This window comes from Bufo bufo, chromosome 9 (assembly GCF_905171765.1).
Source record: "Bufo bufo chromosome 9, aBufBuf1.1, whole genome shotgun sequence".
NCBI lineage: Eukaryota > Metazoa > Chordata > Amphibia > Anura > Bufonidae > Bufo > Bufo bufo.
In genome coordinates, this window is record NC_053397.1 from 12,374,258 (window position 1) to 12,394,615 (window position 20,358).

The window sequence follows — 20,358 nt, forward strand, 5'->3', positions numbered from 1 at the left end:
GAATTATTACAATAGAGGGAGGGGGGGGGGGCCGCACTGGCCACCAATGATATTCAAACTGGGGAGGGGGGGGGAGGGTCTGCCCCCTGCTGCCTGGCAGCCCTGATCTCTTACAGGGGGATATGATAGTACAATTAACCCTTTCAGGTGCCGCACCTGAAGGGGTTAATTGTGCTGATGAAGGCCCCCTGTAAGAGATCGGGTGCTGCCAGGCAGCAGGGGGCAGTCTTGTACACAGTTTGTAGTGTATTCTAACTAGAAGCGTCCCCATCACCATGGGAACGCTTCTGTGTTAGAATATACTGTCGGTTCTGAGTTTTCACGAAGTGAAAACTCAGCTTTGAAAAAGCTTTTATGCAGACGGATCTTCGGATCCGTCTGTATAAAAACTAAACTACGGCCACGGATCACGGACACGGATGCCAATCTTGTGTGCATCCGTGTTCTTTCACGGACCCATTGACTTGAATGGGTCCGTGAACCGTTGGCCGTGAAAAAAATAGGACAGGTCATATTTTTTTCACGGCCAGGAAACACGGATCACGGATGCGGCTGCAAAACGGTGCATTTTCCGATTTTTCCACGGACCCATTGAAAGTCAATGGGTCCGCGAAAAAAAAACGGAAAACGGCACAACGGCCACGGGTGCACACAACGGTCGTGTGCATGAGGCCTAAGAGTGAAAATTGCAGTTTTTTTATATGGTGACATAAAACAACGAGGAAACAAATCGCCAACATTTTATTAAGTATCTTGAACATAAAAACTTGAATTAAGCAATGGATTTTCTGATGACCCATTTCCAATCAAATCCCGGACGGCTTCAACGGAGACAAAAAGCGGGTTGTCATACGGACGTCTGAAACGCAGCGCCACCTCAAGGACAATATCTGTGTCGTACTCCATTTTGCTGCTTGAAGTGTTAGGCCCTTTATATACATATTGCTAGGATATTCTCTGATTATTGGGGGTCAAACCACTCTAACCCCATGATCCTGAGCATGAAGGGGCCGCAGTGCCGAATTCCAGCCCCTTCCCCTTTCTGAGTTTTCTCTGTGAAGTGTTGTCCCGGCCCCCGGCCGTGCAGAGGACTACGGCTCTTCAGGAGAAAACAGTGAAGGGGACACAGTCATTCTCGGGATTGGTGGGGGTCTCAGAGGTCGGACCCCCACTGATCATAAAGTGACGGTGTACCTCTTTAAGGGGGAATTTACTTCCTGAGATTAGAAATATTCAGTGTTTGTGTAACAAGGTAGACCAGGGATCAGCAACCTTCAGCACTCCAGCTGCTGGGAAACTACAACTCCCATCATGCACACTTACTCCACTGTTCTTGTAACTGCCATAGAGGTGAAAGGAGGATTCTGGGAGTTGTAGTTTCTATTACAGTGGGAGGAGAAACTCGCAGCCTTACGCCTCACTGATGTCGCTACTGGACTCCACTCCCATTATCCCTGGTAACCTTACTGGGATTGATGGTGGCGCATGTCATACGGCCACCTGTGTGCAGTCTGATACCTCCTTATCTACCGTCTACAACAGGAGTCTTCAGCCTGTGGCTTTCCAGCTGCAAAACTGCAACTCCCAGTATGCTCTGACTAGGGCTGTCATGGCATGTTGGGAGTTGTAGTTTTGTAACGGCTGGAGAGCCACAGGCTGGTGACCACTGATCTATAGTTTTAATTTAGTAAAAAGAGGAGGCCGAGGGGTTTCAGGATCAGACGGGTTTGCTTCTAGCCTGTGACCTGGAGATGCACCTAATACGGGAGGAGGTTGGTTTTTTATCAAGACCATTAGCAAATTTTGCTTTATATTTTTATTTTAGGTGCATTGGAGCAATATAAAATGATAATACACATTCCCTTTAGGCCTCATGCACACGACCTGAAAAAAATACAGATGACTTTGTGTGCATTCCGTCTTTTGAGGAACGGAACAGCTGGCCCCATATAGAACAGTCCTATCCTTGTCTGTAATGCCGACAATAATAGGACATGTTCTATTTTTTTGCGGAACGGAAATACGGACATACGGAAACGGAATGCATTGAAATTAATGGTTCCGTATACGTTCCGGAAAAAAAAAAACGGAACAGACACAGAAAGAAAATACGTTTGTGTGCATGAAGCCTTAGGTCTCAGTTTTTTGCGATCCATATTTGGAACCATTCATTTCAAAGGGTCCGCAAAAAAAAAACGGAAGGTACTCGTATGCATTCCGTTTCCATATTTCTGTTTTTCCGTTCAAAGATAGAACATGTCCTATTATTGTCCGCATTACAGACAAGGATAGTACTGCTCTATTAGGGGACAGATCTTCCTGCAAAAAACGGAATGCAGACGGATGTCATCTGTATTTTTTGCGGATCCGTTTTTTGCAGACCACAAAATACTGAAAAAGACTTGCGGTCGTGTGCAAGAGGCCTTAGGGTACTTTCACACTAGCGGCAGGGGAGTCCGGCAGGCTTTTCCGGCGGGTGAACAGCCTGTCGGATCCGTCCTGCCGCTAGTTCATGTGTTCCCCCGGACTGCCGCTCCGTCCCCATGGACTATAATGGGGGCGGAGTTCCAGCGGCAGCGCACGGCGAGAGGCAGCCGGACTAAAAGTATGACATGCAGTACTTTTAGTCCGGCTGCCGTCGGAACTCCACCCCCGCCCCCATTATAGTCCATGGGGACGGAGCGGCAGTCCGGGGGCACAGGTGAACTAGCGGCAGGACGGATCCGACAGGCTGTTCACCCGCCGGACTCCCCTGCCGGACTCCCCTGCCGCTAGTGTGAAACTAGCCTTAATTCTATTTTGAGAAGCAGCGAGCTGTAAAGTGAGATGTCTCCACTGCTGACCTCTAGTGGCCAAAATGAAAAATGTAACATTTTAGAGTCATAGACAAAGCAGAAAAACAATCGATGAGACTATTGTGATGTGTCCCATCAGATGCCGTATTACGGAGGTGTTCACCCCTAGAGGAACATATAGCACCTACAGCTCTGGATTATGGGCCCACGGGGACCCATGGTGCCTCCATACAGGGTCCATAGACAGGAGCATAATAAGAGCTGTCTATTGAGACAGGGAAACGGCATCATATTGTATATTTACAGCCTATGGATTGTACTTGTAGGGAACTACAACTCCCATCATGCAGTCGTTGTTGGCTTTAGAGTTAAAGGCATTTCCCAGTTTAAAAAAAACGCGGCTGCTTTCTTAAACGGATCCCCCCCCCCCCCGTCTAAAGGTTGTGTCTGGTATTGCAGCTCGGCTCAGGTTGACGTGAATGGGCCTAGGCTGCAATACCACAAACAACCTTCTGGCGGTGACCTGCTGTCAATCGCGGGATCTGGGGGATCATGAGCTCCCATAATGCACTTCTGTCTGGTAACAGAAAATCAGCAGAATGTTAAATGCAGCTCTGGCTGTGAATGGAGCAGAAGACACAAGGTTTGCAAAAGAAAGAATTTTGGAAGCTTTTCTTCGGGGAATATTTATGCTGTTAACCCTGTGTGTGCCGACCGGACCTGCCCAGATATCCGGCCTTTTGCTTCCATACACTCGGCTGAGTCACATTCTCCGCGCCTCAGATCTCAGTTACATCAAACAACTGTTTCTATCTATCCAGCCGTATGTGCGGCGCAACAGCTGCGCCCGCGTGACTGACACCAGCAGACGTCGGCCATATTAACCGCCCTGCCTCTGCCCCTTACGTCATCATTTTTACTATTAGATAATCCAGCATTGATCTCCAACTACTACTCCCAGCATGCCCTGACAAACACCTAATTTAATTCCTCCACACACAATTAGGGCTCATGCACACGACCGTATGTATTTTGAGGTCCGCAAAAAATACGGATGACATCCGTGTGCATTCCGCATTTTGCGGAACGGAACGGTCGGCCCCTAATAGAACAGTCCTATCCTTGTCCGTAATGCGGACAATAATGGGACATGTTTTATTTTTTTGCGGAACGGAAATACAGACCTATGGAAATGGAATGCACACGCAGTAACTTCCGTTTTTTTTTGCGGACCTATTGAAGTGAATGGTTCCGCATATGGTCCGCAAAAAACCCCCGGAACAGACACGGAAAGAAAATACGTTTGTGTGCATGAGGCCTTAAAGCAAGTTCTGCCCAATCTAATTCACTCACATTATGGGGGTAACGAGATTAACCTTCACCTCTGGGGCCGCATACCGCATGCAGGTTCTCCAGGATGAAGAAAAACATGGCTGCCTTCTTCTGAAAACAGCGCCGCACTTCCCCACAGGTTGCTCATCTCCATTCATTTCAGCAGAGCTGAGCTGCAATTCCAGACTCCACCTCTGGACAGGTGTGGCGCTGTTTATGGAAGAAGGCAGCCATGTTTTTCTAAGGGTCCATTCACACGTCCGTAGTGTATTGCTGATCCGCAAATTGCAGATTCGCAACACACCCGGCCGGCACCACCCATTGAAATGCCTATTTTTGTCCGCAATTGCAGACAAGAATAGGACATGTTCTATTTTTTTGCGGAGCCGCGTCCCGGAAGTTCGGGACCAAAGCCCGGAAGTTCGGGGACGCGCTTCGGAAATGCGGATGCGGAGAGCACATAGTGTGCTCTCCGCATCCCGTTCTGCCCCATTGAGAATGCATGGGTCCGCACCCGTTCCCGATATTGCGGAATGGATGCGGACTCATTTGCGGACGTGTGAATGGACCCTAATTCTGGACTACACCTTTCGTCATCGTGTCCATTTGGCTTACATTCAGGCCTGTTGCACACAAAGGTTTTTTTTTTTCCCGTTTACATTGTTTTTTTGTGTTCCGTATACTGACCGTATACGGAACCATTCATTTCAATGGATCCGCAAAAAAACGGAAGGTACTACGTATGCCTTCCATTTCCGTTTTTTCTGTTCCGTTCAAAGATAGAACATGTCCTATTCGTCCACAATTTCGTTCCGCATTTAGGACATGTTCTATTTTTTCGGGAACAGAATTGCGGACCCGGAAGTGCGGATCCACAATTCAGGATCCGGGCAGCACATTGTGCTGTCCCATAGAAATGAATGGGTCCACAATTCCGTTCCGCAAAATGCGGAACGAAATTGCGGACGTGTGAATAGACCCTTATTGTCCGCATAACGGACAAGGATAGGACTGTTCTATCAGGGACCAGCTGTTCTGTTCCGCAAAAAACGGAATGCACACGGATGTCATCCGTATTTTTTTGCGGATCAGTTTTTTGAGGACTGCAAAATACTGAAAAATCCCGGTGACACATTGTAGCCAACAGGAATCGCATTCATGCGATGGGAGAGGGAGCTGCTCGGGGCGTGGGCACGCGTATTTGGTCCGATCAGGGTCACGCACCGGTAATATGATTCAAAATTGGGTATTTTTCTTGTGATTTTTTATTTTATTTTTATATATATTTTTTCACATAAAGAAACAATTCTAGAAAAACCTGGATTGCAATCGGCGCTGTGCCACTGTGACCCTCCGCCAACCCGTGGTCCTGTGCTTGGCACGTAGCGCCATTTTCTTAGGAAGCGTTAAGTGCATTTTTGGTCTTTGGGAGGATGATTGGCAAACACATGGAAGCCCGGTATGGATTGTGGAGATGGTGCCCTGGTTGGCATCGAACCCGGTGCTGCCAAAGCTGAGAAATGTGAGGATTTTATATTGCTGGGAAAAGTTGAGCTGCCCTGTGCCATCCAATCAGTGCGGAGCGCGGCGTCTGCTCTGCTATGTGGGATGTGCCAGTGGGAGCAGGGCTAGGGGCAGAGCAGGCGGCACGGGCTGTGTGCGGTGTGCAGCTCTCCAGCAGACATGCTCTGTGGGCTCAGGAAGGATCTGCACTCAGATTTTGGTGAGTGGATCTCTCTTCTCTCTTCTGCGCTCTTGGGGTATTAGGCAGAACCCTACTGACTCATGCCAGTCTGTGCCCTGTGCCATCCAGTAGGCATTATTGCCATGCCTCAATCGATATAAACTTTGCAAATGTGAGGACTGTCTGCAGATGTAGCAGAGCTGATTTGATTAGCTAGAGAGCATATCTAGGGGGGCTGACGGGGGTAGTGCCAAGTGCCACAGGGGGCACCAACCAACCTTTCTGCCTTGGTCAGGGTAGATGCCTAACTAGTATTTGTGACTGTCATGGTCAGGAATAGGGTTGAGTCGTTTGCACCCGGGCAGCGCCTTCCAGTGACCGGTAGCAGTGCGTGGTGTAGTTGAGCTCTGCTATGTCTTTGAGGGGTTTGTCACGGTGCAGCTGGTATTCTGGGAATGTGAGGGGTTTGGTTGTGCAGAAATTGAGAGAAATTCTAAATATTTTATTATATCGTCTGCTCTATGTCGTCGTCCCCCATGAGAAGCTGATCAGTGGGGGAACCTGGAAAAGCTGGGTGACTACCAATGCTGCCTCTTCATCCGGTTTCCGCTTCTTCTGAGGGGCACGTTACCTGGTTAGACAGTTCTACATCCGTCAGGCCCATAGACATAGCTCAGTAGATCAGGACTCTAGGAAAGCGGAGTGATTTTCGCGCTGTGGGGCTGTAATGGCAGCGTCATCCAGCTTTCCTATGTTCCTGAATGGCATATCAGCCTGACTGTGCTGATGGACATCTGTGGGAAAAAATGCCATTCAGGTCTCTGGGAAAGCTGGGTGTGAGCTGTAACCCAGCTTTCCGAGATCCAGATATTGGAGCTAGAAGAGGAATGTTTCGGGCGGAGGGGTACAGTGCAGGGTATAGGGGCAGCACGGCCTGGGGTCTGTCTCATGAGACTGACAACATAGAAAGATCATGAAAAAATTAAGGATGGAGGTCCCTGTGCCCAAGAGCTTACAGTCTACACCTGATGGGAGGGGGTCATGCAATACGTAGAGGAGCTGCCCTTCGCTGCAACGCAGCCCCCTTTATCTGTCAGAGCTGAATCTATAGCAAAAATTAACGGTTCATGAATTGAATGCCATAAATGCAGTCGAGACTGACACAGAGGCAGAGCTGCAGTGTGTATCTACAGTGTGTGTCTGCGCGCCGCTCAGGATCTGTGGAAAGCTCGCTGCCGTTTTCGGTTATGAAGTTCACAAGATTTTGCTGCAGGAGATTCCTGGAGTGTAGGTGCAGGATAGGAGGGAGCGCTTCCATATGATGAGGGCAAGGGTGTAGGCATGGGAGAGGAGGGGGCCCTGGAGAAAACCAAATGTGGCCCCCCCGTCTCGAGAAAGGAGGGCCTAGGATTTCGGGGGTGACCCTCAGGCCTCATGCACCCAATGTATTTTCTTTCCGGACCGTATACGGAACCATTCATTTTAATGGGTCTGCAAAAAAACCGGAAGTTACTCCATAAGCATTCCGTTTCCGTATGTCCTATTTCTTTCCGGAGCGGAAATACGAACATGTCCTATTATTGTCCGCATTACGGTTAAGGATAGGGCTGGTCTATTAGGTGCCAGCTGTTCCGTTCCGCAAAATACGGAATGCACACGGACGTCATCTGTATTTTTTGCGGATCCCCTTTTTGCAGACCGCAAAATACATACGGTCGTGTGCACGAGGCCTCAGGCTGATTTCGTCCCTTTCTTGCTCTTGCGGGTCCTGTTCTTTCACCCTCGATGGTAAGAAGGGGACAAAATCAGTCTGAGCTAGAAAGTGCCATATACCTGACGAAGGAAAAGATGTGGAAAGGTGCAGCATGGCGGATAGCTTTGTAACAATGACCAGTAAATTTTACAGATATATACAGGTCTCTGTGCATCCCCTCCCCCGCTGATTAATGTACGTGCATTCCTGACCTGGTTTCCTATATGTCTGTATACTGACCCCCATAAATGTTTACATTACCCATGCTGAATGCCGCCCCCCCCCCCTCCCCCACATTCCACTTGCTCCATCCTCCGCTCACAGCCACACAGAAACCTATTCAATACGTTTTTTCTGGTCGCTGCTCCTCCATTTGGTTATATCCATATTAATTATAACCGGACACATCCAGGACCTCGTTACGTCCGGTCCCGGATCATCCTAAAGAGAGAGAATGCAAATTACTCTGCCCGCTAACGTGACGATTGCAAAATCTGACTGTACAACTAAATATATTATGGATTGTACATCACAGTCCCCAGTCCTGGCTGCAGTTAATCATCTGCTCCCCCATGCTTTACATTGCAGCTTCACTCCAGCCCATATCATGCTGGGGGTTGTAGTTGTATAAGCTATAGTGCCTCATGTAGAGACGACTGATGCACACAATCAGATCCCCCTCGTTTCTCCTGAACCCTCTGCCCGGGGCCAGAGCCTTATTCTGCAGGGTCCCGTAGCCCCCCCGCCCCCCCCAATATTAATGGCGCCCTGATCCTGACCGCCCAGCACAATAATCAGAGGAGGAGCGGTGTGAATGTCGACCTTATAACCATAGTGAACCATTACATCGGGTGAAAGGCGCAGGGTTAATGGGCAATTAGATCAGAGCTGATGAGTGATTTTTATCATTCGTACGCAGTTCGCAGACCCGTCCGCCGTCCTCTGTCACTTACAGGAGGGAAACGTCTCATCCGCGGCGCTAATGACAGCAATGATGCAAAGCGCCGAATATTGCAGATGTGAGAACCTCCTAGTAATGAGCTGATCGGCGGAGGAAGTCACCAGATAACATAAAAAATATATACTTAAAAAATATGGCAGCTATGTATCTTCACCCTCCAATATGGCAGCTATGTATCTTCACCCTCCAATATGGCAGGCAAGTATCCACACCCTCCAATATGGCAGCTATGTATCTTCACCCTCCAATATGGCAGCTATGTATCTTCACCCTCCAATATGGCAGGCAAGTATCCACACCCTCCAATATGGCAGCTATGTATCTTCACCCTCCAATATGGCAGCTATGTATCTTCACCCTCCAATATGGCAGCTATGTATCTTCACCCTCCAATATGGCAGCTATGTATCTTCACGCTCCAATATGGCAGCTATGTATCTTCACCCTCCAATATGGCAGCTATGTATCTTCACCCTCCAATATGGCAGGCAAGTATCCACACCCTCCAATATGGCAGCTATGTATCTTCACCCTCCAATATGGCAGCTATGTATCTTCACCCTCCAATATGGCAGCTATGTATCTTCACCCTCCAATATGGCAGCTATGTATCTTCACCCTCCAATATGGCAGCTATGTATCTTCACCCTCCAATATGGCAGCTATGTATCTTCACCCTCCAATATGGCAGGCAAGTATCTTCACCCTCCAATATGGAAACTATTTGGGTCATTTATTAAGACCTGCGTTTTAGACGCCGGTCTTAATAATCCCGTGCACTGGCGGTGGAGCCGCGCCAGCCTCTACAGAACTTTGGTGCATCCACCGCCGGTCTAAACCTACACCAGCTTTCTTGCTGGCTTAAATTTAGACCATTTTCTTCTCCCAGTACAGGTGTAGAGAATGATGAATGAGACGGGCCCGCCCCTTTCTCAGCCCAGGCCACACCCACTTTTTTAGACCTGACCTGAGCAGGGAATAGTTGGAGATTGCAGTGTAAATAACCTTTGTGCCGCAATCTGCGCCAAAAATAGGCAAATTTCTGTTAGTAAATGACTCTATGTATCCACACCCTCCGCTATAGAAACTATGGGGGTCATTAACTAATCTGAAATACTGCTAAATTAGACTTATTTCTGGCAGAGATGGGGGAGGCGGGCGCCATCCACCGCCAGTGCAAGGATTATTAAGACCGGTGTCTAAAATGTGCCGCTATGTGTTCACCCCTAGTCACACCCACCTATACGGCAGCAATGCTTGTATGAATGTATTTTTGTATCCTTCGGTATGGCGCCCATGTATTCACACCCCGTACAGTTATATGGCAGCACAGTCGCACAGTATGGAGCCCGTGTATTCCCACCCCGTACAGTCGCACAGTATGGCGCCCGTATATTCACACCCCGTACAGTCACACAGTATGGCGCCCATGTATTCACACCCCGTGACAGTATGGCGCCCATGTATTCACACCCCGTGACAGTTATATTCACACCCCGTACAGTCACACAGTATGGCACCCATGTATTCACACCCCGTACAGTAACACAGTATGGCGCCCGTGTATTCACACCCCGTACAGTCACACAGTATGGCGCCCGTGTATTCACACCCCGTACAGTCGCACAGTATGGCGCCCGTGTATTCACACCCCGTACAGTCGCACAGTATGGCGCCCGTGTATTCACACCCCATACAGTCACACAGTATGGCACCCATGTATTCACACCCCGTACAGTCACACAGTATGGCGCCCGTGTATTCACACCCGGTACAGTCACACAGTATGGCGCCCGTGTATTCACACCCGGTACAGTCACACAGTATGGCGCCCGTGTATTCACACCCGGTACAGTCACACAGTATGGCGCCCGTGTATTCACACCCGGTACAGTCACACAGTATGGCGCCCGTGTATTCACACCCCGTACAGTCACACAGTATGGCGGATGTGTTTTAGAACTGTTTTGTGAGATTTCAGTGCCACAAAACATCCTGAAATGCGCCAGCGCGCCTGGATCTGGTCTCTTCTACAATAAAAATGTTTTTTTTTTTTTCTGGTAACATTGCAGTAATCTCACACGGACGGGCGCTCGCCGCAGGTTCCCGCACCTTGGCGTTTCCCAGCCTGGTAAATGTCACATACGGTATTTGCACTCTCTTCTGACTCCTATTTGCAGCCTCTTAGCACAGAGCAGGTACTGGGATAATCCGGGTCTGTGAGCAGAATTTTGAGATTTGCATAATTCAAGCAAAAATATATAATGTCCTAGATTTATGAACTAAATTGTGTTAACTCTTCCCAAGTCGCGTTACAGCAATCGGCGTATAATACAGGAAACGCATCGAGCCAATTCTCGAGAGCGGAAAAACCATTTTCATGCTCCTGTTCTTGTTATAACAACCTCGGCTGAAAGAGATAATTGACGCTCAAGGTGAATTTGTACATCTGCTGCTTTATGTAATCCGCCTGTAAAGAGGGGCTCGTATTAGCTACGGCACAGATGCCCAGGTTATTGCAGCATGCTCCATATCACTATATACAAGAAGATGTATAACTTATACCAGCTGTACATATATAATTATATACAGGAGATACCCAGGTTATACCAGCATGCTCCATATCACTATATACAAGAAGATATATAACTTATACCAGCTGTACATATATAATTATATACAGGAGATACCCAGGTTATACCAGCCGTACATATATAATTATATACAGGAGATACCCAGGTTATACCAGCTGTACATATATAATTATATACAGGAGATGCCCAGGTTATACCGGCATGGTCCATATCACTATATACAAGAAGATGTATAACTTATACCAGCTGTACATATATAATTATATACAGGAGATACCCAGGTTATACCAGCCGTACATATATAATTATATACAGGAGATACCCAGGTTATACCAGCTGTACATATATAATTATATACAGGAGATGCCCAGGTTATACCAGCATGCTCCATATCACTATATACAAGAAGATGTATAACTTATACCAGCTGTACCTATATAATTATATACAGGAGATGCCCAGGTTATACCAGCTGTACATATATCCTTATATACAGGAGATACCCAGGTTATACCAGCATGCTCCATATCACTATATACAAGAAGATGTATAACTTATACCAGCTGTACATATATATATATATAATTATATACTGGAGATACCCAGGTTATACCAGCATGCTCCATATCACTATATACAAGAAGATGTATAACTTATACCAGCTGTACCTATATAATTATATACAGGAGATGCCCAGGTTATACCAGCTGTACATATATCCTTATATACAGGAGATACCCAGGTTATACCAGCATGCTCCATATCACTATATACAAGAAGATGTATAACTTATACCAGCTGTACATATATAATTATATACAGGAGATACCCAGGTTATTGCAGCTGTACATATATAATTATATACAGGAGATGCCCAGGTTATACCAGCATGGTCCATATCACTATATAGAAGAAGATATATAACTTATACCAGCTGTACATATATAATTATATACAGGAGATGCCCAGGTTATACCAGCTGTACATATATAATTATATACAGGAGATGCCCAGGTTATACCAGCATGCTCCATATCACTATATACAAGAAGATGTATAACTTATACCGGCTGTACATATATAATTACATAGATGCCCAGGTTATACCAGCTGTACATATATAATTACATAGATGCCCAGGTTATATAATTTCTCTCTCAATACATAAACCTATATCATTATATATATATCTCTTCTGGGTTATTAGCTTTGGAGAAGCTGAATTCTCTCTAATATTTGCTTAGCGAGACCATTTTTAGTAAATTAGCATTTCTCAGTGGGGGCTCCACCACTTCCTTTAAACCAATTATATTCCACAAATGATTGGCACTGTGGTTATATGGCGGCTTTGTGATCGGGATCTGAGGATTGCACAGACAAGAAGCTGCCTCCTTAATTCCCTTTATTTAAGAACTTCCCTCCATTATGGGATTTATTTATTGTACGTGATTTACATTCATGAAACCTTTCTGAACATCCTTGCATGGAGGAGAAGGAAACCAAAATGGCTCCCCCTAGTGGCTGTTTTTTTCCCTCCTATGGGGACACTTGTAGATGTCGGTGCTAAATACTGGCGTGTGGAGCCGCAGCATCTGAGCCCTGGAGACTGGCGGGGGAGATGTGGTGTCCTTTTATTTTCTTTGCACTTGCTGTAAGTCATCGTATTAGGCCACACTCGCGTTTGGTGCGGATCCGTCCAGATAACACAACCGTCTGCATCCGTTCAGAACGGATCCGTTTGTATTATCTGTAACATAGCCAAGACGGATCCGTCTTGAACACCATTGAAAGTCAATGGAGGACGGATCCGTTTGGCTCAGTTTCGTCAGACGGACACCAAAACGCTGCAGGCGGCCTCCAGAGCGGAATGGAGACGGATCGGAGGAAAACTGATGCGTTCTGAGCGGATCCTTTTCCATTCAGAATGCGTTGGGGCAAAACTGATCCGTTTTGGACCGCGTGTGAGAGCCCTGAACGGATCTTGCAAACGGAAAGCCAAAACGCCAGTGTGAAAGTAGCCTTATGGTGCAGGTGACCTGGAAGGAGTTAAATTTCTCTCTGTGTAAAATGTGGTTTGCCCCCTGTTCCGCTGATCATGTGAGGATACATTTAGACCAAAGAGAAGCCCGGGGTGTGGGGGTCTCGGCATGGCAGCAATGTCGGAGCTGTCATAGTTCAGCTGCAGTTCTCGGCTCCACAAGGTTATTTAAAGATGGGCCCGGTGCCCGTGAGGGTTGGAGGAAGTTCTGCGTAGATGGTTTACATTACACGAGCCGCTGATATTCTCTGTGCTGGATCACTGCTGTTCAGACGCCGGCCATGTATCCCTTATTCTGGAATCCATCCTCGTGTTCCCCAAAGACATCCTGATGGGGACCTTAGATTGTGAGCCCCATTGGTGACGGTCCGATGCTTATGTCTGTAAAGCGCTGCGGAATATAGTAGCGCTATATAAGTGCATAAAATATATAATAAATAAATAATTGTTCCTAATAATTTCATTTATTACTGATGAGAAAGAGAGAGATGTTTGCCAACAGGGGTGGTCTAATCCATGGTATCCCCCCCCCCCATAGAGGTTCTAATGATGGTTTTACCATAGGAGTCGTCTAATCCATAGTGTTTCCCATAGGGGTCTACAGTAAATCATAGTGTCCCAATAAGGGTGCTACCCATGGTGTGCTCACGGAAGGACCATCCATGGTCTGCAAACAGGGACCCAGGTGCCACTAAGAAGTAACTTCCAGCTGCCAGCATTTGACAAGGGAGGGATTTGGGCATCGCAGGACGGAGCTGCTGCCCTCCCGAATCCAGGACACTTGGGCGATATGTTCACAATTTATACATTTAGAGGGTCATTTACTATCAGATATACGCCAGATTGTGGCACAAAGGTTATTTGCGCCGGTCTTAAGAAATGACCCCCTTAGTGTTTAGGGATTTTTTTTATTTAGTGATTTTTACATTTTCTGGATATTTGAAGTCGTCTTGAGCTTCCTGTACATGAGCCCGACCCTTCCGACAGCCCAGTGTTCTACTGCAGCGGGGGCCTTCTCCCCAGTATTTGGTGATGGTTCCTCATCCCAGAGGAGAGTCTCCCCGTTAATCCTCCTCCTTATCGTGTACGTTTCCTTCTAGTATGTTCCTTCATGTTCCTCTTGTGATTTCAATCTCCTGAAGCTGCTGATGTGAAATTTATTTCGTGGAACTTGTCTTTTTTTTTTTTTTCACAGCCGCCTTGGACGTGTTCAGTCCTTGAAATCTTTCTTATCTGGAGCCCGATAAAAATAAGAAAAGTAAAAATAATCATAAGATATCGAGAGTTACAGAGCGTGTAAAATATGTCAGATCTTTACGGTCTGCAGACTACAAACAGATTGCGGCATCTAGCCTTGAAGTGTATGAGGGATGACACTTAACAGAGCCGAAGAAACACATATTTATACTTCTTTTCCGTCCGCGTGTTTTTTTAGTAAATGTCTTTGAGGAGCTTTGCATTTGTGCGGCTTGTTATAGAGCGATTCTATCATAAATGTATTTGTATGAGGGGGGAGGCATTGAGTATACAGGAATACAACATGCAATTGATGAAGAATTCCAATAGTCCAGCATTGAAGGACTAAACAATCCTCAGGTTTTCACACTGGCCCCTTCAAGGGCCATGAAGCCCAGAAATGCTTCATAGTCTAGACTCTAGACCATTGATTTCCACCACATGGCTCTCAAGCTATTGCAAAGCTTCCGCTTTCAGCATGCTGCTGGTAGTGGTATTTTTGCAACAGTTGGGGAGCCACGGGTTGAAGACCACTGGTCTAGAACATCCTGGAGGAATTCCATGGATCTGGGTCAACCACTTCTATGTCCATATCAACGCCGGACCAGTAGTTCTGATAAATGTCCAAGTTCCAGCTCTTGGATGGACCATTAAAGGGGTTGTCTACTATGAACAACCCATTTTAATTAAACAGGGCGGCCTGCAACTAGCTGACCACCAAGCTGAGCTGGACCACTGTTGGGACCCATCTTGCCATTAGAAGCTTGTATCTGAGGTTCCACTTAAATTATTGGGCATCCAAGTAATGCATGGGCATGAATGATCCTACAGAACCACTGTTCTCTGCTCAATAGAAGAGCAGAACTGCTGATCATTAACTATGGGAAGTATTTGTCTACTGAGGACCTTTCCATTTGAGGGCCTTTCCTAAAGTATGGGGCCTCTTCTGGCAGCAGATTCTCTTTACCAGTTCTGTCCCCGATGTGACTCCATCCCTGAAGTTATAATAAAAAAATGTTTTTGGTTGTTTTGGGGTTTCTGTCCGATGCTTGTATATTGTGCCATTTGTTCCTCAGAGTTCAGTTCTATATTCTTATTTTCCCCATCTTTTGTTCTTTTAGATGATGGACCGTACTCCAAGGGAAACAAAGACTTTTCAGGGAACGATGTTGCGTTGGTCTCCAGGCGTCAAAGCATTCCAGGTGAATAGCCATAGAAATTGAAGTGCTCCCATTCGCCCAGTGCTTTTAGCAGTTCTGACCTGTTAATGACCCACTTTTCTTGATTACCTCCCTAGCGAACCTACTCAATAAATTGGGAAATTGCTTAAAAAGTCTCCTCATTACCATTTGGGCATCAACCCTGTCCCGAGCCTAAATGAAGAGCTTTAAAGTTCCTTGGAGGTGGGGACAGTTGTCTCAGCCTATTTGGACAGCCCCGCCCAAGAGGAGCTGGTATTTGATTAGTGTTGACCGAACTTGTGTTTTTAAGTTCGGCGTCTAAAGTTCGGGTTATCAAAGAATCGCATTATGGATTTCGCTACCACAGACCATAACGGAATTTAGAATAACTGGATTCTTCAATAACCCAAACCCAAACTTTAGACGCCGAACTTAAAACACAAGTTCGCTCAACACTATATTTGATTCCCTGTGTAAATATTAGCACCCTAAAATGACATAAAAGGAAGATTATATATATATTTTTTTCTACCTGCATACTGGTTGTGTCCGTGTGTAACTTCAGGACAAAGTTAAGGAGTTGGTGTTTATGGGGCCATTGCTGAGTAACATCCCCCTTTCATTTTCCATAGGGTGTGTGAATCTGCACATGGGTCATATCGTATCTGCTCTGGGGTGAGGAGGGGGTTGTGGGGGCATGAAACAGCCCGAGGACAGGAGCACCAGTTGCATTTCACAACTATGGGGCAGCAGCCTTAAAGGGGAACTCCATTGTCAGTATTTTGCCAGGCTCCCTCACATGAAGCTGAGCTCTGATATTTTTCCTTAATATACGGCTGCAGAGATTCTGGTGACTTTTTTTGACGTGTGTTTTCTTAACTCCCCTGAATAATCCTGACTCCACACGAGTCGCCTCTGAGCAGCGGGACCCCCGAAACTATAATTTAAATTTTGTCAGGACCGAAATTAAACCACAGCAAGGAAGCATTAATATCCCGGCAAGGTGCCATCTGCAGTCATATTAAGACTCGTGAGCGAGGCCTGCGAGGAGCCGGCCTGGGCATCTGATAATTCGAGCAGCAGCAGGTGAGATTGATAGGACGAGGACTCCAGCGGAGCAGTCAGTCATCCAGCAGCCATCGGATCAGAGCCATGTGCCAGCTTAACCCTTCCTGTGCCCTTTCGCTAAGTGCTAATTTAATTCCTATGAGCACTGGACCAGCCTGTCACCAGCTGCTTCCCAGCACATTTCATTGCTTTTTTTTGTTTTTTTTTATAGCTTTTTTTTGGGTCAATGAATATTTATCTAATTTTAAAGTGAGTGAAAATGCTCTCGGTAAAAGTGCTTAGAAACATAAACTACATGCGGGATACATGGACTGCAGAAAGCGTCTCTTTCTATTTCTAGTCAACAGTTTGTACATTACATCTGATTCTGGGAAAGCTGGGTACAAATGGCCACCTTCCTAGAGGTTGTCAGTTCACCCAGCTTTTCTGTGTTCCAGACCAGTACTAGTGCAGGGCCCCAGAATTAGGGTACATTGGTGTAAATGGTAAGTAAAAATGTTCTGGTTTGCTGTATTTGTATACCCAATAGTATTGTATGGATAAGTCAGGGTTAACAATGCATCTTGGCTCAACCCCTTAGATTGCCAGGAGATTTGCACTGTGAACTGCTCAGCACTGTGCCTTGATATTGTTGGATGTACTACTACTCCTATCCTGCAGTTTAGTAAAGAGTGATTTATTCATTTACTACCATCCGCCGACCCCTTCCTCCACACTCCTAACAACAAAGGCACCCCAATCGCCACCAGGCAGGAGTCCCAACTTCAGGGTGTGCCCCAAGGGAAGAAAGGGTGTGCCCCCTTGTCGCTGCACTGCCCTAGGGAGCATCCGTGTGAGGGTTGCCACTGTGATCCATGTGTAAAGCGACCATTGCCAGCATTACTACCACTCCCATCCTCCACTTGTTATAAAGCAAGGACCTGGGAATATATTTTGGGCTCTAAGCTGTAATGGGAGCTGTACTGTCAGCCATATTTGTTGTCACCCATCCTTCCAACACTGTTGAATGTCAAGTTTCCCTGGTTCTTCAGGCCTACGTTCCCTGCTGCTGTCCTCCTAGCGCTGTTCAGGACTTTTGGAAAGCTGGGTGTCAACCCCATTTGCAGCTGTAATTGGGACCATATTGGTGGTCACCCAGTTGAGGGCTATGGGATCACTATGATATGAAGATCCAGCTGGAATAGTGGAAGTGTTAGAGATCCTAGAGACCTGAAGAGATTTGCTAAGACTAATCCTTGTTCCTCATCCTTTGCTCCTCAGAGGAGTTCCGGGGAGTGACCATTGTGGAGCTCATTAAGAAAGAAGGCAGCACATTGGGACTGACCATCTCTGGGGGCACAGACAAGGATGGCAAGCCCAGAGTGTCCAACCTGAGGCCGGGAGGCCTGGCCACCAGGTGAGCTTCTCCGTCCTGGTTCCCAGTGATCGGTGCTGCCGAGCTGCAGTCTGTTTCACAGCTGTCATTTTGTTTTTCTACAGAAGTGACCAGCTGAATATCGGGGATTACATAAAGTCCGTGAATGGCATTAACTTGACAAAACTGCGCCATGAAGAGATTATCAGCCTCCTGAAGAACGTAGGAGAGAGAGTGGTGCTGGAGGTGGAGTACGAGCTGCCGCCAGCCTGTAAGTCAATGAACATGCCATCTACGGGCTCATATGCCGCCTATTGCCAATTCTAAGAGTATTAGCAGACACCGAGGGGTTAAAGCAAAGCACAAAGCCGCAGGACATTCCCACAGGTCAAGGAGGCCCAGGGTAACCCAATGTCGGTAAATGGGTTGTATCATCACTGAACCTCCTCCCTTTGTTCCACAGCTCCCCGACACAATATAAGATCAGACCCCAGACCAAACCCTTATATCGAGGTCAGACCCCAGACCAGACCCTTATATTGTCAGACCCCAGACCAGACCCCTATATTGTCAGACCCCAGACCAGACCCCTTATATTAATGTCAGACCCCAGACCAGACCCCTTATATTAATGTCAGACCCCAGACCAGACCCCTTATATTAATGTCAGACCCCAGACCAGACCCCTTATATTAATGTCAGACCCCAGACCAGACCCCTTATATTAATGTCAGACCCGACCCCTTATATTAATGTCAGACCCGACCCCTTATATTAATGTCAGACCCGACCCCTTATATTAATGTCAGACCCGACCCCTTATATTAATGTCAGACCCGACCCCTTATATTAATGTCAGACCCGACCCCTTATATTAATGTCAGACCCGACCCCTTATATTAATGTCAGACCCGACCCCTTATATTAATGTCAGACCCGACCCCTTATATTAATGTCAGACCCGACCCCTTATATTAATGTCAGACCCGACCCCTTATATTAATGTCAGACCCGACCCCTTATATTAATGTCAGACCCGACCCCTTATATTAATGTCAGACCCGACCCCTTATATTAATGTCAGACCCGACCCCTTATATTAATGTCAGACCCGACCCCTTATATTAATGTCAGACCCGACCCCTTATATTAATGTCAGACCCGACCCCTTATATTAATGTCAGACCCGACCCCTTATATTAATGTCAGACCCGACCCCTTATATTAATGTCAGACCCGACCCCTTATATTAATGTCAGACCCGACCCCTTATATTAATGTCAGACCCGACCCCTTATATTAATGTCAGACCCGACCCCTTATATTAATGTCAGACCCGACCCCTTATATTAATGTCAGACCCGACCCCTTATATTAATGTCAGACCCGACCCCTTATATTAATGTCAGACCCGACCCCTTATATTAATGTCAGACCCGACCCCTTATATTAATGTCAGACCCGACCCCTTATATTAATGTCAGACCCGACCCCTTATATTAATGTCAGACCCGACCCCTTATATTAATGTCAGACCCGACCCCTTATATTAATGTCAGACCCGACCCCTTATATTAATGTCAGACCCGACCCCTTATATTAATGTCAGACCCGACCCCTTATATTAATGTCAGACCCGACCCCTTATATTAATGTCAGACCCGACCCCTTATATTAATGTCAGACCCGACCCCTTATATTAATGTCAGACCCCAGACCAGACCCCTTATATTAATGTCAGACCCCAGACCAGACCCCTTATATTAATGTCAGACCCCAGACCAGACCCCTTATATTAATGTCAGACCCCAGACCAGACCCCTATACTAATATCAGACCCCAGACACTGATGTCGGACCCTAGACCAGAACCTTTATACTAATGTCCGACCGCAAACACGACCCTGATATTGAGGTCAGAACCTAGACCCAACCCCCGATACTTATGTCAGACCCCTTTATACTAATATCTGACCCCCCAATACTAATGTCAGACCCCTATACTAATACCAGAAGAGATGGTGGCATCAGCGGAGCGACAGACGAGTAAGCACTGACAGTACGATCTTTCATCCACAAGCGAGAAGACTAATAATAATAATAATCTTTATATAGCGTCAACATATTCCGCTGTACTGTTCAGGGATCATAAATAACATGGCAACAGACAAGTCAATAATTACAACAAGAGGAATGAGGGCCCTGCTCACAAGAGCTTGCAATCTATGAGACCTATATAATTTCAGACCCCAATATTAATATCGGACACCAGACCGAAATCCTGCATTAATGTCCCACACCCGAACAGGCCCCTTCAATACGTTCAGATCCCCTCTATTAATATCAGACCCCAGCGTCCACGC

At 46.6% G+C, this 20,358-nt stretch overlaps 1 protein-coding gene across 3 annotated transcripts in view; it reads left to right on the forward strand.

The window, feature by feature from the left end:
• The window catches only part of GRIP2 (glutamate receptor interacting protein 2), a 92,393-nt gene that overhangs the window by 25,596 nt on the left and 46,439 nt on the right, over positions 1 to 20,358 (forward strand). For 2 of the 3 annotated variants that reach the window (XM_040408437.1, XM_040408439.1), the window contains exons 2-4: positions 15,515 to 15,595; positions 17,903 to 18,038; positions 18,122 to 18,267. In XM_040408437.1, the coding sequence (XP_040264371.1) occupies positions 15,515 to 15,595; positions 17,903 to 18,038; positions 18,122 to 18,267 (363 nt within the window). Of the gene's footprint in view, positions 1 to 5,766; positions 5,851 to 15,514; positions 15,596 to 17,902; positions 18,039 to 18,121; positions 18,268 to 20,358 lie in introns of those variants that run through there. The other variant, XM_040408438.1, reaches the window with a different exon arrangement.